This window comes from Rhinolophus sinicus, chromosome 18 (assembly GCF_057876585.1).
Source record: "Rhinolophus sinicus isolate RSI-liver-muscle chromosome 18, RSI-T2T, whole genome shotgun sequence".
NCBI lineage: Eukaryota > Metazoa > Chordata > Mammalia > Chiroptera > Rhinolophidae > Rhinolophus > Rhinolophus sinicus.
The window spans coordinates 68,393,194-68,413,723 of NC_142518.1; the positions used below are offsets into that span (position 1 = coordinate 68,393,194).

The window sequence follows — 20,530 nt, forward strand, 5'->3', positions numbered from 1 at the left end:
ATCAAAGGAAACAATCAACAATGTGAAAAAGCAACTCACATGATGGAAGAAAATATTTGCAAATCATATATCTGACATGAGGTTACTATCCAGAATATATAAATAATTCCTGTAACTCAACAACAAGGAAACAAATAACCTGATTTTAAAATGGTCAAAGGACTTTAATAGACATTTCTCCAAAGAAGATATATAAATGGCCAACGAGCATATGAAAAGATGTTCAACCTCATTAATCATTAGGGAAATGCAAATCAAAATTGCAATGAGATATCACCTCACACCCATCATGATGGCCACTAACAAAAACAGAAAATAATAAGTGTTACCAAAGATGTGAGAAATTGGAACCTTTGTGCACTGTTACTGGAAATGAAAAATGGCGCAGCTGCTATGGAGAATAGTATGGAGGGTTCTCAAAAAATTAAAAATAGAATGACCATATGATCCAGCAACCCCATTTCTGGGTACATAACCAAAAAAACTGCAAACAGGCTCTTAAAGAGATGTTGTCATGCCTATGTTCATTGCAGCATTATTTGCAATAACCAAGAAGTGGAAACAACCCAATTGTCCATCAATAGATGACTGAATAAAGAAAATATGGTATACACATAAAATGGAATATTATTCAGCCTTAAAAAAGGAAATTTTATTACATGTTACAACATGGATGAAACTTGAGGACATAATGTTAAGTGAAATAAGCCATTCACAAAATGACAGATGATACATTATTCAACTTATATGAGGTATCTAAAGTAATCAAGCTCATAGAGACAGATAGTAGAAGTGTGGTTGTCGAGGGCTGGGGGAAAGGAGACTGAGGAGTTGTTGTTCAATGGATATAAAGCTTCAGTTTGCAAGATGAAAAAGTTCTGGGATCCTCAGATCATGCATTATCCAGCCACATCACATCAGGATTTCAACCATCTGCTGTCTCCCTGTGTGGCAAAAATAAAAATTACTAGCATCTCTTTAACATACAACTATCCATTCTACCATTCACTAATAGCTAAATATATAATACGTTTAAAACTCATCCTCTTTGAGGGCGGCCAGATGGCTCAGTTGGTTAGAGTGTGAGCTCTCAACAACAAGGTTGCCGGTTCAATTCCCATAAGGGATAGGGCTCCACACCCTGCAACTAAAGACTGAAAATGGTGACCAGACTTGGAGCTGAGCTGTGCCTTCCACAACTGGATTGAAGGACAACGACTTGGAGCTGACGGACCCTGGAGAAACACACTGTTCCCCAATATTCCCCAATAAAAATTAAAAAAATAAAAACAACAACAAAAAACTCATCCTATTTGGAGGCATCTCCAATCTCAAATAAGATGAGGCATCTCATTAATTCTATAGTGGAAATAAGAGAGTAAGAAGGGAAGTGAATACATCGGCAAACTCAAGGGTTAAATTTGAGCTGACATGGCTTCTTCACATTAACTTTTAAACTTGCTCAATTTGTAAGGCATTGAAGATTTAAAAGTCCCTCCTTGGACTCTTTATCCCCAATGCAGCCACAAGCCTCTCTGTCTCTCTCTCTCTGTCTCTCTCTCTGTCTCTCTGTCTCTCTGTCTCTCTGTCTCTCTCTCTCTCTCTCTCTCTCTCTCTCTCTCTCTCTCTCTCATTTGCTGTTTTTTTTTCTTTGTTTTTTTTTTTTTTGTCTCTCTGTCTCTCTCTCTCTGGTAAGATGAGACCTCATTGTTTGTAGATAAATATACAAATGTATGCATACATGTATAAATATACAAACATCTGCATAAGCAATCTTCTGAAAAGATATAATGCAAATGAAAACATTCAGGGCCTATCTTTGAGTGGTATATTTTAGGGTGGTATGATTAAGTGGTTGAGTGGTATGATTCTTTTCCCTCCATGTTTACTATGACATGTGCAGTGGAATGAGCCCTGTCACACAGGGTGGCATGAGAAAAAGTCCTGAAACCCAAATATATCAATAAAGGAACAAGGTCCATAAAATACATAAAGGAATACACACCTGTTCAAAACAACTAGGTTGTTTAATATGTACTGAGAGTGAAATGTTCAGGGTGATAATGAGTGAAATACACAAGCAAAAAATTACCTGCAAGTTCCTATTATTCATTCGTCAGCTCCTCCTAGCTTCTTCCTATCCCCTACCCCTGCAAACCCAGCACTCACTTCTGAGAACACTGGAGGCTCATCCCAGATGGGGTGGAGAAAGCCTCCAGCATTTCCTGCTGCTCCTGTGACAGGGAGGGTAGAGAGCTGAAGGACGGTATGCAAAGTCAGATGGAAGATGAAGACTCTGAATTTCATCAGGGATGGCATCCCTCACAAACAGCTCCTCATTCACGATGCATAGACTGGGAAATAAATGGGCCCTCAGACAACTGATGAAAGGACAACCCCACACCACTACCAATGATGCTACTCCCACTGCCACTCGGCAACCACATTACTTCCGTACTCCAACTGTGGCTGCCACCCAGATTTCTAGGCTGCTAGCTCTGTCCCTACCACAGAGCTTAACCTTGGAGAGATTGTCTACTAGCTTCACTAGATTTCTAGTTTACCTGCAACCCAGGGAAGATTTCACACTTGCATTTTTCCTTTACAAAAGCCCAAGGGAGTGGACAGTCTAATCCCAATTTCAAGAAAGACACTGAATCACAGGGAAGTCACATGACTTGATCAAGATCACAACCTACTGAGTGAGGGGTCAGCAATAGAACCCAGTGCTCTAACCCCAGAGCCCATGCTCTCAACCCCTATGCTGGACTGCTGCTTGGATCTACCTGTTGGCTTCCACAAAGTTGAGAAAACCCCAAGGACATGCATGTTCCCACACCCCTGGCCCCAGGCTGGGCTGGGTGTTCCCACCCACAGTGCAGGACTCACCCGGAACTGCTGTCAGGGGTAGCGATGAAGGTCCGGGTGAAGGCACGCACAGAACCCTGACACTTTTCTTCCCCTTCAACAACAACAAACATCAGCCCCCTAGAGTCGCACAGGCATCACATGCTCACACTGCCTTCCCCTGTGATGGTCTGGCTTGATTCTCATGCCAAAGAGAACAACTGTTCACTGGGAATCAGGGTATGGGGGATGGGGAGGGCAACAATAGGGGCCATCTGCTCTCACTGACAGGGATGTTACCCCGTGCTGGGCCCTGGGACAACCCCTTCACAAGTTCATAGGTTTCATTTTGCACAGCTACCCAGAGGTGGGATTTATTAAGTCCATGAGGCAAATGAGGAACATGAGAGGTTAGGTAATGGGCCCAAGTTCTCAGAGTAAGCATCTAGGCAGACAGCCATCAAAGGCCACAGTGTGTGCCCATAACGCCCGAGCTGTGTGGGCATGGATGCAGGTCATACCAGGATGGTTTGGGGGCAGAAGGGATTCAGGAGAACACAGAGGGAACAGGAAGGAAAGGGCAGGGATAAGGGATTTGGGAGAGTTCTGAGAGGGAGCCCAGCTGAGGGGAGGAAGCCGTGGGACATCTGGGGAGGGGAGTCGACACACACTCACCTTCCTTGAACACCCCATTGACAGAGAAGCAGAGCATCCTTTCCTGAAAGGGAAGGGCCCAGGTGCTCATTCACCACCTACGCCTCCTACCCACCTACAGCTTTCTGGGCCTGCCCCAGAGAGGAAGGAGGTGCTCACCGTCTGGAACCACATGTCCACCACGAAGGAGAGGAGGTCATGCTGAGTTTTGGGCAACACACAGAGGGAGCACACAATGTCACGTTTTGTACGCTTCAGCAGCTGAACCCGCAGGTCTGTGGGGAGGACAGTGAAAGTCATGGTTGCCACACCCTGGGCTCTATGACTGACCCCTTCATGCCCGCTTTCCCTGCCCAATCTAACCCATCACACACGCACAGGGGTCCTTGAGGTTCTTCATATTCCTGTTATCCTTGAAGTACTCAAACAAGTTGCTGCTAGGAGAAAAGAGGAACAGGAGGTGGTGGTCTGGCCAGTGTGGGTGTTTCCTGAAGCTGGCCAGTATACACTGGGGAGCCAGGCGGCCCAAGAGCAGGGCCTGAGCTGTGATACTCACGAGGCTGGATCCTCGGGGTTGAAGGGAATGGTCAGGGAGAAGCAGGCCTCGTCGTGATAAGCACCAAGGAGATCCTGTCGGACTCCAGAATCATAGATCAAGTAATACCTGTGGGGGAGCAAAAGGGACAGGTTGTCTGTGTGAACTGGGCCCCAAATGAGATGCGATAGACCCAGTCAGCACTCCTGAGCCTGGGTGACCTCACAGTCCTAGCCCTCCCCTTCCTCAGATTCCCAGGAGTGCTTACTGGTGCAGGAATTGCAGGACTAGACTCTTCAGCACATCAGATCCAAAGGAGCTTCCCTGGAATCAAAACAGTCCTCAGGACTATGGCTGATACTCTGTCCTCATGCACCACCTGAAACCTCCTGGATCTCCACTCCTCACCTTGCAGGTTGGTAACTTCTTGTGAGCTTCAATACCAAAGTTAGTAGGTGGGAGTGGCTCCTGGCCATCCTGGGGAAGGGAGAGGAAGTCAGCAGTGAAGACCAGGGACGTGGTCTTGGATAGTCAGGAAAAGGCCCAGGACAGGGTGAGGGTCAGAAATTGGATGTGAAAGAGCCCTGGAAATGTCAATGGGCAGGACTATATTTGGATCATCATCATGGGGTCCCTGCAGCCTAAGGAGAATTCCTGTGAAGAAGGTTCACATCCTTTGTCAGGTGCCCACATGGGTCTATCCACCAATGAGAACTAAGGGTGAGATCCAAAAATGTAACTTGGGCCAGTCCTAAGGGGGTTCAGGGTAGGTTGTGGGCAGTGTCAGTGCCACTTAGAGGAGTCAATGATCACGGAATACACTTACCAGGCACAATAACTTGGGGAACAATTCCAGGATGGAGCTGCCAAAATCAACAAAACAGAAAAAGTAAGTGAACCCGCAGAGCAGCCCTGCCTCACGGGAGCAAGCACACCTACACCAGACACAAAGCCACTTATACCAGTGTCCCAGCATTCCAGGGACCTGGACACCTTCCCCATGGACTGACCCATAGGAAGAGCGCTCACTCTTCCTCCTTCCTTCCCTCCCTTCCTCCTCCCTCTTCTTCTCCCCGGGTAGCTCCCACCTAGCCTGACCTGACTCCTTTCTCCAGTGGCATAAAGAGAAGCATTTGGGGTTGGGTGCCTTTCCTTCACCTTCCCCTGGCTGGCCCTGGGACCCCGGGTAGAAGTGCAAAGCTTGCATGTGTTTGGCTAGGGGCCCATTGGATGCTTGTTGAAACTTTGTCACCTGTGTGAACTCAGTCTGACCTGAGCAAAGGAAACGAAGCAGCCACAGGGTCTAGAGACTGTCCCCAGAAGGACTAAATGGTCAGGCCCCAGCTCAGCATGGAGTTGAGGGTCTGTGGCCTCCTCCTATGATCACCGCCTTCCCTTCTCATGGCCCCTGTGCACCTGTGCTTGTCTTAGTTGGTCCCGCACCTGACGAACCATAACTGTGAGGCTACCCAGGGCTCCTCTGAAGGACCAGGCAGGGTGATGTGATGTGTGGAGGGAGGGAGGGGCAGTGCCTCCAAGAGGTCTGTCCTTCTGTCTCCTCAACCACTTTTGTCATCTACCTTCCACTGTTACCCTGGAAGGCCCTGTGGTCACTTGGGGAGGCCCATTTCTGACCCCTGACTCAGGGAAACCTGGTATTTCTCGATGAGGGCCCAAATCGTGGCATCGGGCCAGAAGAACAGATGTCATAGTGGCACCTACCCAGGGCCTCAGCCCTCAGCATGAGGCAGGAAAGTCCCCACATCAGCCTGGGATTAGAGGGGAGACCTTTTTAGACCAAGGAAAAGAAGACCCCTCTCAGGGCAGGGGAGGTAAGCCCCATCTCAGTGCAGAATAGAAGGCCTGTCTCAGCATGAGACCCTGGGCTGGAGAACAATTCTCATTCCAGGTCACCAGCATTCAACCCTGGTCTTGGTGAGGAGGGGGTGTCCTGCTTTCTGGAGCACACTCTTGAGAGGGCATGCTAGAGAAAACAGGGTGCACAGAGGAGGGAAACCGACTCCAAACCAGCAGAACAGGTAGGCAGGTCAGAAGAAGGAAAGGAGTCCTCTAAGCACAGATGAGGGACACAGGGAAGAAAGCATAGGGCCTGCGGTCATCCCAGAGGTTCAGGGTTGCTGCCTCCTACCAACAGGCACCATCAGGGGTAGCTCAGGCTCGCCAGGGGTGACAGAGGGTACAACTGACCTTATGTTGGTTGACTTATCTGGGATGGCGGTGCATAGACTGTTTGCACTCATCTCTTCTGGCCACAGCCCTTTGCCCTTGGCCAACTGCCCTACAGACTTCACCTATAATTATGGGAAACAGCCACGTGGATCAGAGAAAGAGAGCCAGGATGATCTGCACCCCACGTCCCTTTCTTTTCTAATGAATCCACTTCCCTGCCACCACTCCATGAGACCTCCCACCTTCCTTTCAAAAAAGGATCTATGCAGCAAAGTTTACCCCATTGTTGGAGAGGTTCAAGTCCTCGATGTTGGAGGCATTCTGCATAGTGTTGGACAGGTCATCCAGCTGGTAGGGTTTCTGGTTGCTCTGGTTAAAGAACAAATGCTACAATGACGAGAGAGTTAGAGGTCCCCAACAGGAATTATCTGGGAACAATCTGCCTCTTCTACCGAATCTCTCCACCCTCACCATCAATCCCAGTACTGGGCCCACATCCTCACCTTGCGCATGTTCCCTTCATCGATCTGCAGGGAGGCAGCCATGCAGATTCTAGGATTCGGTGCTGTTTCAGTATCACAGGTCATCCAATCACAAGAAAGCCAAGAGGAGGAAATCAGAACAATGAAAGGGGCCCGGCTGGTAAAGCTGCAGCACCAACACCTCCCCAACTTACCATCCCTAAGTCGCCTCCCCAGACAGACCCTCTGCCCTCACCTGCCTTAGAATCACTGCTATAGCCATACCAGGGTCAAAGCAGAGTCTTTGGATGTCAAGAGAATCCAGGGAGACACCACATTGCTTGTTCATGGTCAGCTGCAGAGTTAGACATGGGGTTCAGTGGCTCTGAGTCTGAGGTGGTGAAGAGGGGCAATAGGTGGGGGAAGAAGAGGTGGGTCTGGATGTGGATGCACAACTTGTCTTGAGTCTGCATTACCTTTATTAGCTCTGCCTTTTCTGACTTCAGCTCCTTCTGCACAGAATGTGGTGCATCAGAAGGGTTGATAACGACAGATATCTGTAAAAAGGGCTGCGTGAGAACCAGGAAATCTGATCCTAGGGATCAAGCAAGACCTTGCCCCTGTCCTGCCCTCTCGCCCATAGCTAGACTTGGTCATAACCTTGACACACACCTTCTCATTATCCTCATCCCAAATCTTGCCATTGACAGTCTTCAACGCGAAGGCAATGCTGGCATCCTCAACAAAGAACTGGGCCTGCATTTTCTCGTAGTGAAACTATAGGGAGAGTGGCAAGAGAAACAGAATATGAGACCAGAGCCACTGCTCATCTGTCCTGTTTCCTCTCATCCACTTCACTGCCCTCTCTTACTTCGACTGGAGTGAAGGGGACACTGCACTGCTTCTGAATCAAATTCAGCAACCACTTCTCATCATATCTTATGCCAAATGGAACCTAGGAGCCAGAGAAAAGACGGGAGAGGAGATTGACATAATGGAATCTAAAGTTAAGATAAAACCCAACCATGTATTTCTTTCAAATGCTTTTGTCAGGCTTTAAAATAATCTTTTTGAGATAGGATAATATGCATTATTGCTAACTTTTGTACCAGACATGGATTTCCTAAATACCCTTTCTTCCCATTCAAATAGTTTTCCTCAAATAATCAACTGAAGATATTTAACGTGTACTTCCTTTTATAAAGTTCCAAGAGATCCAACCTACGGCAGACCTGGCCTGCTCCTCTGACAGAGACTGCAGAGTCTCAACCTCTTCCCATACTCAGCTTGGGCCAAACTGAGCCATCCAGGGTGGAGCTTCTCCATCTCCTTAGCAGCAGTTTCCTCCTTTGCTTTTGGACAACCTCTCCCATTCTGCCTGCAGTCAGTCTGTTCCCTTTATATTGCTTCTTTGAGTCTGCCCTTAGATGACCTAGGACTTTAACTCCTAGTAATAAAAAGACAGATTACCAACTCCTCTGCCCCAGAAAACTACTTAGCATCTACATGAGTTCACCTCAACTCCTTCTGTTCACCTTCTACATATTAGGTCCCTTTTTCCCGGACACTCACAATGACCTTGAACCAGCTCCCCGAGGTCTCATCCTGCTTCTCCTCCATTCTCTCTGGAGGCTTTTGCTCTTTCTCCATGTTAGCATGGGTTTGGTCACGTTTCTTAAAATTGTCTCTCTGATGATAGCATGGAATTGTATAGGGAGCGCTGTGGGGAAGTGGAGCAAAATAAGTAGTCCATATATGCTTAGAAAGTCTCCTGTATGTGTTTGTCCCACCGATGCCAGGGCTGAAATAAAGTTTGCTCAACCATTAACCCGATCCTATCATTTTTCACTCTTCCAGGTTGACATTTTTAACTACAGAGTTATGAATTCCACTGGCTAGTATATTTCAGCTACGTTGACTGATCACTTACTATCTTATTCCGGTGCCCATGTGAATGCCACTTGTTGCTGTATCTCCATCTTGCTGCTGGTGGGATGAAAAATGAATGCCAGAATGGACGTGTTCAGACACATAGTTATATCTCCTTCGATACATAGTCCTGCCTCTTGGTCTTCTTTGCAAGGTGTTATCTTGGGTGTTGTGCCCTGAAATTGAGAACAAAACATCAATGCTCCCAGTACCAGGAAAAGTCCTGAGGGAAATATCATAGGTAATGAAGAAATATCACTGACTTTTATAATCTCAAATGAAATACATCACAGAGCTAAAATCATTCAGAGACTTCACAGTGGTTCCACTTCCTGGGAGATGAGAGGAGGGAGCATTTGCAGCCAAGAAGAAAATAATCACAGAGGAGAGGGTTTGGGTGTTGGGTTTAATCTTTAATGTCAGTCCCTGCTCTGTCCTTTTCAAGCCTAGTGACCTGGGACAAGTTTTTATCATCTCTAACTTTCACTTCTCTCCTCTGCTCTAAAGGGATAATAAAATCTACTCTGAAAGTTTGGTGTTATTTACAAGGGTCAAAGGCAAGTTTCCACCTGAGAGAACAATTAGAGAAATGAAAGAGAAGTCTCATGAAAACATCCAGAATGAAGCCTGGAGAGACATAACGTGGAGAATACCAAAAGAGAGGGGGATAGAATTAAAGGAGATGTAGTGAACCTATCTAACCCATGTTTAATTTGAGTCCCAGAAAGAAGAAAGAACAGTATAGAAGCGGCTTTTGAAGGGATCTTGGTTGAGAAATTTCCAAAAGTAACAAGATATCAAGCCAGTATAACAATATTAATAGGAGAAAAAGTATGGTTTAAGGAAAAAGATTCCTTAAAAAATGATATACACTTAATAATTATATTAATGTAGCAAAAACTGGGAATGTTTGCGACCAGAAGACTTAAATAAAAGAAATATTAAAGGTTCTTCTTAAGGCACGAGAAATATGATCCCCAATGGAGGTGCATAGATGCAGGAAAGAACAGATGATGACATGTGTGATTAGGAAAATCTAAATGAGTATTGACTATATAGCACAATGATAATAATGTCTCCTGTGGGTTTAAATATATATATAATTGAAAATGCATGACAATAAATTGAGAGGCAGTAAAACGGAATAAAAGTGTTCCAAGGTCCCTTCATTGTATGAGGAGCTTTAAAGAACTAATTTACATTAGACTGTGTAAAGTAAAAAATGTACATTGTAATCTTAAGTGTAAACACTACAAGAATGACAAAAGAATGTTTAACTATCTAGCCAAATGAGGGAACAATTTAATAGTTACGTATGTTAATCATTTCAAGAAAAGGAGAGAAAAGTGACTTAGAGTAGGCAACAATAAGAGTACAGTACTACGGTATATATAAACCAATTTATGTCTATATTTACAACAACGGTTTCAGACTAAATATTCCAAATAGAAAGACAAATATTATCAAAATGGATTAAAAAAAAACATTCCATCAAGTGCTCCTGCAAAATTTAATTATCCAAAAATTTTGAAATTAAAAAATGACAAAATGTATACCATTAGTACTCTAACCTACTAAAAGCTTGTTTAACCATATTGGTAGAAGAAATAGTATAAATTAAAGGAAAAACATTACTGGAGAAAAGAGGGAGGTTTCATTATGATAAAAGGTTCAATGCAAAATGAAGACAGTTTAAATTTTTTTAAAATTTGTACGCATGTCTTAGAAGCAACATATGCAAAGCAAAAGCTGATAGAAGTAAATGGAGAAATGGACAAATCCATGGTCACATTGGGCAATTTTCACACACCTCACTGAGTGACACATAAAATGGTAAACAAACATTGAGTTAGATGGAGAAGATTTAAAAATGTGAATTAAGTAAATTAACAAACTTAGTTAATTGACATAGAACAATGCACATAAGTACACAGGGAATATTTCAGAATAGATCATATGTTGGGACATAAAGTAAGCCTCAATAAACTGCTAAGGGGTAATACAATCTACCCTGAATAGCTGATGTAAGATTCAAGGGTAATAGTGCATTTTCTGCCCCACCACCCACCTCTAATATAAATCCAAAGAATGTTAATGCATACCAATACCCCCAACAAAACTTGGTGCCCCTTCCCACTCTCTAAACCCTGGATCTGAGGACTACATGATTCGGGTCTTTCCCCTCAACCAGGGAAAAATTTTCACCTCAGCCATGACCCCTTCCATGGGAGGGGATGTTTACCATATGGAATCAGATTGGGTGTGTAAGGGGCCACTTGGCTCCTTTCCTCAAGAGGGTGGAAAATAGTCCACCTGGGCCCTGCCACCCCTCTTCTAAAGGGGAGTTGGTTGGGTGTCCTGTATTTGGGTTGGGTTACAGGAGGGGACCCAGAACCCCCCCAGTCCTGTGGGAATCTAAGGCCAAGGCCTATTGCTGACCAACTTACCCATGGTGTGGTCTGAAGGCAGTGACATGTCACCAATGTCTTCACAAGCTGCTTTTGAAGAGAACCTGTGCAGTCTACAGCTGGAGGTTTGGAGAAGATCAAGGGCTGCTGAGGAAGATGAGAGCTGATCCCAAACCACTTTGCCAGGGCCACACAAACAAGATGGAGCCCTTACTGGAAGTCCCTTCCCCAATGGCATAGAGAAGAAATTCTTGAGAGCCAGAGGAGACTAAACTTCCTGCAATCACTGCTCTTAAAGTTTGCTACCAGTCTAACACCCAGGAAACTATTCCCAACAGAACCACCCCTGCAGAGGAGGCCAACTAGAGTCAAGAGGCCTGAGGCCTAGGTACTTGTATCTAAACACAGGGAACTCTAAACACCAGGTTCTGTGTTGGCTGTATTACATTGTGTTCCTTCATTCTGCAAACCGAGAGAACTTTGAGTGCCAGCTGTAGACAAGGCTTTCTATTTGCTACATTTCATGTGTTCTTTCATGTATTCTTCACAAGGGGACTCTGATATCAGAATCACTAGTTTTCCAAGGTTACTGAGGCTGAATGAGGTGCTTGATCTTGTCAGATGCTAACTGGAGAAACAGAGACTTGAATTGAATTCTGTGGAATGGGGATGACTTCTCCATGCACAGCTTTACTAAATCTTGCTACATTATGTGGAATTTTCTTAAGTTAGTGTAATGTAACAAAATGTTCTGAAAATAATCACATGGCTGGAATTAACTCCATTCCTACCCAGAGAGATAATATCATAAAAAGAAAAAAATAAAAGAAAGAAAAAAGAAAACCGATATGGAAAATATAAAGGAAATAGCAAACAGAGTTTGATGGGTCACTATAATGAGAGTAAGAAAACAACAAAAAAACAAATCATGAACTTTCCTTAAAAAACAAGGGGAGGCATCACTTCATAAATTTTATAAATGTCTAATCATTATGCTGTACATCTTAAACTAATATGAAATAATATTGAATGTCAACTATAACTGAAAAAATAATAAATAAATAAATAAATAAATAAATAAATAAATAAAGATAGATCCCTCCTAGTGGTCAGAGCCAGAAAGAATTGTAGCTCTGATAGACCAGAGGGCTTTGCAAGGGGGAAGGAAGAAGGGAAGAGCCTCCCCTGCAGTGCATCAGGCAGAACTTTCTCGAATTTTCAAACATTTTCTTGAATTTTCCACTCCTTGTCCACAATCCCTTCCTGGATCTCTATGTTCTGAGAGAGTCAAGTCCAGCCCATGAGAGAGGTGAAGAAAAATCTGCACACAAAAGTTTAAACATTTGAGGACAGGGAAAATGTAAGACAGAAACGCACATACACAGATAAACTGTCAACTCAAAAGTTCACCTTTTTTCATGTTTTATAAAACAGTATCGCGTGAACAGTTTATAACCATATATATATATATATATATATATATATATATATATATATATATATATATATATATAAACTTTTTATCAATTGCTTATATAAATTTGCCTAATCACAAAATATTAAACATTAAACATGTATACTTAGAAAATGAAATCATTCTGTACCTTCTGTCTATATCGTATGATCTCCTCACAGTCAATCACAGATATGCAAGATATCCAATGTAAATAGATTGGTACATGTTTTCTAGATGTGTTTTTCCTTGGGTAAGGTGTACCTAACTTGAAACCTATGAATTTGTGCCAACTGGACAAACAGTTATAGATATATATTTACTCCCAGCTTTTCAAACTTTTAATTTTTTTCTTTTGACAATACAAAAATTGCTTTAATTTTCATGGATTTTTCTTTATTTAAAAATAATACAGCTTTGGCAAAATAAAAATGAGTAATACATAAGATTGCATCAAATACTAGTCCACTGGGAATTTTAGATTCAAAGCACTGAAGGCTTCAGGGTACAATGGAAAAAAACATTAGACCTAATTCTATATTTGTAAATAATGGGGGAAATAATTGAATACTTGTTTTCTCGTGAGAGTTACCAAGTGCCTCTGGCTTAAAATAAGCCATAATTTCCTTCCCTCCAGGAGGTTACTTTTCCTGTGCTCTTGCCTGGGTCCACACATCACCCCCAGGACAGTTCAATCGATGTGGTCCTATATTTAGGTCTCCAGGCTAAGGAATGGGATTTCGTCTCAATCTCCATGCCCATATTCAAGACCAAGACAAGAGGGAGAGAGTTGTTTGAGTACTCCATCAGCATGAAATAGCACGAAGGGAATTCAAAACAATACATGTGACCCAAGAAAAGCTTTTAATTATGTTACAAACTTAATTAGAGAATTTAAAAGGAAGTTTAAAAAAAAAACTTGTCTATACAGATGGCTAATAGACATATGAAAAGATGCTCAACTAATCATCAGATAAATGCAAATTAAAACCACAACGAGATATCACTTCACACCTATCAGAAAGGCTATCTATCTTCAGTATCATTAATAAATCAATAAACAACAGTTGGCAAGAATGTGGGAAAAAAGGGCACCCTCATGCAATGTTGGTGGTATGGTAAATTAGTGCAGCCACTATGGAAAACAGTATGGAGATTTCTCAAAAAAGTGAAAATAGAGCTGCCATACAATGTAGTAGTTCCACTTCTGGGCATCTAGCTAAAGAAAACAAAAACACTACTTTGAAAGGATATATGTATCCATCCCTGTGTTCACTGCAGCATTACTAGCAATAGCCAAAATGCAGAAGCAACCTAGATGTCCATCAATAGATGAATAGATAAAGAAGATGTGCTATATATATATATATATATATATATATATATATATATATATATATACACAATGGAATATTATTCAGCAATAAAAAATGAAATCTTACCATTTGCAACAGCATGGAAGGACCTAAAGGGTATTATGCTAAGTGAAATAAGTCAGACAGAAAAAGACAAATACCATATGATCTTGTCTATATGTGGAATCTAATGAATAAAATAGATGAACAAACAAAACAGAAACAGACTTTAAGATAGGAGGTCCGACAATTAAGCTTGCAAACTTGCTGCGACGATGTTGCTAACCTTTTTTGATATCAGAGGTAGGGATTATTCATTATGAATTTGTACAAACTGGACGAACAGTTAACCAAGTTTACTATTTGGAAGTGCTGAAAAGGCTGCGTGAAAAAGGTAGACGACTTGAACTTTTCACCAACAATTCATGGCTTTTGCATCACGACAATGCACCAGCTCACACAGCACTCTCTATGAGGGAGGTTTTAGCCAGTAAACAAATAACTGTACTGGAACACTCTCCCTGCTCACCTGATCTGGTCACCAATGTCTTCTTTTTTTTACCTGAAGCTAAAGGAAACATTGAAAGGAAAACACTCTGATGACATTCAGGATATCAAGGGTAACATGATGACAGCTCTGATGGCCATTCTAGAAGAAGAGTTACAAAATTACTTTGAAGGGTGGACTAGGTGTTGGCATCAGTACATAGCTTCCCAAGGGGAGTACATCAAAGGTGACCATAGTGATATTCAGCAATGAGGTATGTAGCACTTTTTCTAGGATGAGTTCGCGAATTTAATTGTCCAACCTCGTACAAAGAACAAACTGATGGTTGCCAGACAAGAGGAGGGTTGGTGAGCTGGGTGAAAAAGGTGAAGGGATTAAGAAATACAAATTGGTAGTTACAAAACAGTCATGAGGATGTAAAGTACAGCATAGGGAATATAGTCAATAATATTGTAATAACTATGTACAGTGCCAGGTGGGTACTAGACTAATCAGAGGGGATCACTGCATAAATTATATAAATGTCTAACAACTATACTTTACACCTGAAACTAATATTGAATGTAGAAAATGAAAAGAAAAAAAAACCTTGTCTATCCCAAACAAAAACATCACATAAAAGGAAATGTAAATTATTGGAAAATTACTTGTAACATATTTTATAAGCAAATGTTTACTATTCTGTTATATAAATAAATCTGATTAGTAAAACAGTGTCATTCAAAGTCTACTGAAATAATTCACATCAGAACTATGCATCACAAACATAAACATTAAACAAGTACAAAAACATTTACATATGTATGTATGTATGTGTGTACTGTATTTACATTTACATATATACATAAACATAGACATATAATACATGAAGAACAGTGTATACGTATTGTGACCAAATTTTGGAAAAATATACATGTTCATGTAAATTTACTTATATAGTACTGTACACAGAAAAATATATCTGGGAATTATAAATTACCAAGGATGTACATCTTGCTATGTAGCAAAATGAAAACCTTTACAAAAATATTTTCTCTAATAAAGAAATACTCTTGCACTGCATTAGCTTTTATAATAAATATACTAAGTTGAAATCAGTAAAATAACTGATATAAAATTTTATAACATTATAGTATATACCTGGTTGGGAATTTCATTACAAAAATGATATGTATGTATGTATGTAGCATAACTGTATATAGCTGTATCCAGATATTTTTCACGTTATTTTTGTCTCTCCGTCACACACATACAGGTTTCTTGTCATAGTTGGAAGGGAGGGGCTAAAGAAAACTTCTTGCCACTAGATTTAATGTATGTGCGTTCTGACTCACCCTTAATGCTTCACTTACCACAAAATCTTCCAGAAATTTCCCCCTAATGGGGACCTTGCTCCCTCTCTCTTTCCAAGACTTCCTAAATGATGTCCACACCCCATTCTAGATGTGTTCATCAGGTGGCACGGACCTCCAATTTCTGAATTTTCCCCAGTGAAAAATATTGTTTGGGAAAATAAAAGAAAACTCTGTTAAAAGTTATTTTGCACTGAGAGTGGTGAAAGAACATGTAAAATAAAATTATGCTCAAATTAATTTACCCGGTGATTTTTTTCTCTTTGGTTTCACAGATAGAAATCATAATAATATCATACTCCTCTTATAAGGCTGGTGGATATTATAAGCCTGAAGTGGGAGCAAAGAGGGCAGAAGGAGCTCAGGAAATTTCTACAATTGTCCTGTAAAGTTTTCCCGGCATGCCAAATTGCTGGGTAAGGGATTTCCGCACTGAATTTCCCAAGGGATAAACCATGTTGTAAAGTATTTCCTTCCTGTTATATCTGACTAGTCTCCACTCTTTCCTCTTCTGCTGGCTGATGCCTACTTAGCCTCAGATTGCACCTTAAGCTTCACTTCTTGTGCGAAGTCTCAGACACACCCTACTGGTTTGATCGCCATTAGGCATCTAGTAAGTCCACCACCTTTATTATCTCCAGATACACTTCTCATGTAAAAGGGGACCGAAGACTGTGAGCTCAGATTTTCTCATGGGCTGCAGCTTCACACAGTAGACTGAAGGCTGAAGTATTCAAATATATTATCTGAAGATTTGCCTCAGATTCACCTCTTCCACTTTTGAGAGGAATGCCTGGAACACAGGTCAGTTCAGGAATGGAACCTCAGAGTTGTTCCACAAATAACAACTGGGGTGTGTACTTCAGAGAAGCTGTAGAGACTGTAGATTGATGCTTCCTCTTCAAAAAGAGCCCATGAGAGTACTGTAATGACAGTATGTGATTTTGCATTGCAAAGACCAAATGAACCTTCCAGAGGTAGCGTTGCAAATTTGAAAGTTTTTAAATAATTTGCTTTGTGGAATATTCAAATACACTTCAAAACGTTTAAATGAATTTTGAAAATAGTAAAAAAAATTAAAGAAGGAAGCAAAAATTTCCATTAAGGCCTGATGGGGTATCATCATTCTTCATATTTTCAATCGTGTGCATAATATGACAATGAGGTATCTCTCATTTTAAATTCTTATTTTTATTTATTTTCTTTCAGTTACAGTTGACATTCTATATTATTTCATATTAGTTTCAGGTGTACAGCATAGTGGTGGGACATTTATATAATTTATGCAGTGATTCCCTGCAGTTAATCCAGTACCCACCTGGCATTGTACAAGTTTTGCAACATTGTTGACTATATTCTCTATGTTGTACTTTACACCCCTGTGACTATTTTGTAACTACCAATTTGAATTTCTTTTTTTAAATAAAGTTTGTTGGGGTGACAATTGTTAGTAAAGTTACATAAATTTCAGGTATGCAATTCTGTATTACATCATCTATTAATCCCATTGAGTGTCCACCACCCAGAGTCAGTTCTCCTTCCATCACCATATATTTGATCCCCTTTACCCTCATCTACCAACCACTTCCCCCTTACCCTCTGGTAACCACTAAACTATTGTCTGTGTTTATGAGTGTTTTTTTTTCATTTGTTTCTCTTCTTCTTTTGTTGTTTTTGGTTCATATACCATATACCAATGAAATCATATTGTTCTCTGCTTTTTCTGTCTGACTCATTTCGCTTAGCATTATGATCTCAAGATCCATCCATCTTGTCACAAATGATCTTATATCATTTTTTCTTACCACGAATAGTATTCCGTTGTGTATATATACAACAACTTCTTTATCCACTCATCTATCGAACGACATTTTGGTTGTTTGCATGTCTTGGCCACCGTAAATAAAGCTGGAATGAACACTGGAGCACACTTGCCTTTATGCATAAATGTTTTCAGATTTTTGGGGTAGATACCCAGGAGAGAGATTACTGAGTCACATGGTAATTCTATTCATAATTTTTTGAGGAACCTCCACACTGCCTTCCATAGTGGCTTCACCAGTCTGCATTCCCACCAACAGTGTATGAGGGTTCCTTTTTCTCCACAGCCTCTCCAACACTTGTTACTATTTGCCTTGTTGATGATAGCCATTCTAACTGGGGTAAGGTGATATTTCATTGTGGTTTTTATTTGTATTTCTTTTTTTTTTTTTTTTTTTTTTTTTTTTTTTTTTTTTTTTATTAAATTTATTGAGGTGACAGTTGTTAGTAAAATTACATAGATTTCAGGTGTACAATTCTGTATTACATCATCTATAAATCCCGTTGTGTTCTGATGATTAGTGATGTTGAGCATTTTTTCAAAGTCTATTTGCCATTTGTATGTCCTCTTTGGAGAAATGTCTCTTCAGGTCTTCTGCCCATTTTTCAATTGGGTTGTTTGTTTGTTTTTTGTTGTTCTCGTATATTTTGGATATTAGCCCCTTATCAGAGGCACTGTTTGCAAAAATTATCCCGTTCAGTTGGTTCCTCTTTATTTTGTCGATGGTTTCTTTTGCTGTGCAAAAGTTTTAAGTTTGATAAAGTCCCATTAATTTATTTTAGTTTTTACTTCCCTTGTCTTTGGAGTCAAATTCATGAAATGCTCTTTGAACCCAAGGTCCATAAGTTTAGTACCTATGTTTTCTTCTATGCAATTTATTGTGTCAGGTCTTATGCTTAAGTCTTTGATCCATTTTGAATTAGTTTTGGTACATTGTGACAGATGGCAGTCCAGTTTCAATCTTTTGCACATGGCTATCCAATCTGCCAGCACCATTTATAGAAGAGGCTGTCTTTTCTCCCTTGTATTTTTTTTGCTTCTTTGTCAAAAATTATCTGTCCATATTCGTGTGGTTTTATTTCTGGGTTCCTACTTCTATTCCATTGGTCTACGTGTCTTTTTTTCTGCCAATACCATTCTGCTTTTTTTAATTAAAACTTATTGGGGTGACAATTCTTAGTAAAGTTACATAGATTACAGAGGTACAATTCTGTATTACATCATCTATAAATCCCATTGTGTGTTCACCACCCAGAGTCAGTTCTCCTTCCATCACCATATATTTGATTCCCTTTACCCTCATCTACCACCCCACTGCCCCCTTAGCCTCTGGTAACCACCAAACTATTATCTGTGTCTATGAGTTTTTGATTCTCATTTGTTTGTCTTGTTCTTTTGTTGTCTGTGATTTATACACCACATATCAGTGAAATCATATGGTTCTCTGCTTTGTCTGTCTGACTTACTTCACTCAGCATTATATTCTCAAGATCCATCCATGTTGTCATAAATGGTCCTATTTCATCTTTTCTTACCACCAAATAGTATTCCATTGTATATATATTTACTACAACTTCTTTATCCATTCATCTATCGAAGGACATTTTGGTTGTTTCCATGTCTTGGCCACCATAAATAAAGCTGCAGTGAACTTTGGAGCACACGTGACTTTATGGATAAATGTTTTCAGAATTTCTGGATAGATACCTAGCAGTGGGATTCCTGGGTCATGGGGTAATTCTATTTTTAATTTTTTGAGGAACCTCCACACTGCCTTCCACAGCAGCTGCACCAGTCTGCATTCCCACCAACAGTATATGAGGGTTCCTTTTCCTCCACAGCCTCTCCAACACTTGTTACTATTTGTCTTGTTGATGATAGCCATTCTCACTGGGGTGAGGTGATGTCTCATTGTGGTTTTTATTTGCATTTCTCTGATGATTAGTGATGTTGAGCATTTTTTCATATGTCTATTTGCCATTTGTATGTCCTCTTTGGAGAAATGTCTCTTCAGGTCCTCTGCCCATTTTTCAATTGGGTTGTTTGTTTTTTTGTTGTTGAGTTTCACAAGTTCCTTGTATATTTTAGATATTAGTCCCTTATTGGTGGCACTGTTTGCAAAAATCTTCTCCCATTCAGTTGGTTGCCTCTTTATTTTGTCTATGCTTTCTTTTCCTGTGCAGAAACTTTTAAGTTTAATATAGTCCCATTCATTTATTTTAGCTTTTACTTCCCTTGCATTTGAAATCAAATTCATAAAATGCTCTTTGAATCCAAGTTCCATAAGTTTAGTACATATGTTTTCTTCTATGCAGTTTACTGTTTCAGGTCTTATGCTTAAGTCTTTGATATATTTTGAATTAATTTTGGTACATGGTGACAGATAGCAGTCCAGTTTCATTCTTTTGCAAGTGGCTGTTCAATTCTGACAGCACCATTTATTAAAGAGGCTGTCTTTTCTCCATTGTATCTTTTTTGCTTCTTTTTCAAAAATTATCTGTCCATATTTACAGGGGTTTATTTCTGGGTCCTCAATTCTATTCCATTGGTCTACGTGTCTGTTTTTCTGCCAATACCATGCTGTTTTGATTATTGTTGCCCTGTAGTACAAGCTAAAGTCAGGGAGTGTGATACCTCTAGCATTGTTCTTTATTCTTAAGATTGCTTTGGCTATTCGGGGTCTTTTGTGGTTCCCAACAAATCTGATGATTTTTTGTTCTATTTCTTTAAAAAATGCCATTGGGATGTTGATGGGGATTGCAATAAATCTGTATATTGCTTTGGGTAATATGGCCATTTTAACTATGTTGATTCTTCCAATCCATGAGTATGGACCGTCTTTCCATTTCTTTGTGTCTTCTTCAATTTCTGTTAAAAATGTCTTATAGTTTTCAGCATATAGGTTTTTCACATCCTTGGTTAAGTTTATGCATAGGTATTTTATTCTTTTTCTGCAATTGCAAATGAATTTTTTTAAATTTCTTTTTCTGAGATTTCATCGTTAGTATACAGGAAT

The 20,530-nt window shown here is 40.6% G+C and overlaps 1 protein-coding gene across 1 annotated transcript; it reads right to left on the bottom strand.

The window, feature by feature from the left end:
• Window positions 1-2,165: 2,165 nt before the first annotated feature.
• Window positions 2,166-11,091, bottom strand: NXF3 (nuclear RNA export factor 3). Its single transcript, XM_088794755.1, is given in 20 exon segments — window positions 2,166-2,270; window positions 2,273-2,354; window positions 2,890-2,962; window positions 3,523-3,565; window positions 3,661-3,776; window positions 3,880-3,938; window positions 4,058-4,165; window positions 4,305-4,360; window positions 4,445-4,513; window positions 4,863-4,899; window positions 6,245-6,348; window positions 6,506-6,613; window positions 6,730-6,812; window positions 6,967-7,042; window positions 7,164-7,244; window positions 7,360-7,464; window positions 7,559-7,642; window positions 8,260-8,407; window positions 8,618-8,792; window positions 11,064-11,091. Coding segments are annotated over 20 exon segments (1,740 nt in total).
• Between the last annotated feature and the right edge of the window lie 9,439 nt (window positions 11,092-20,530).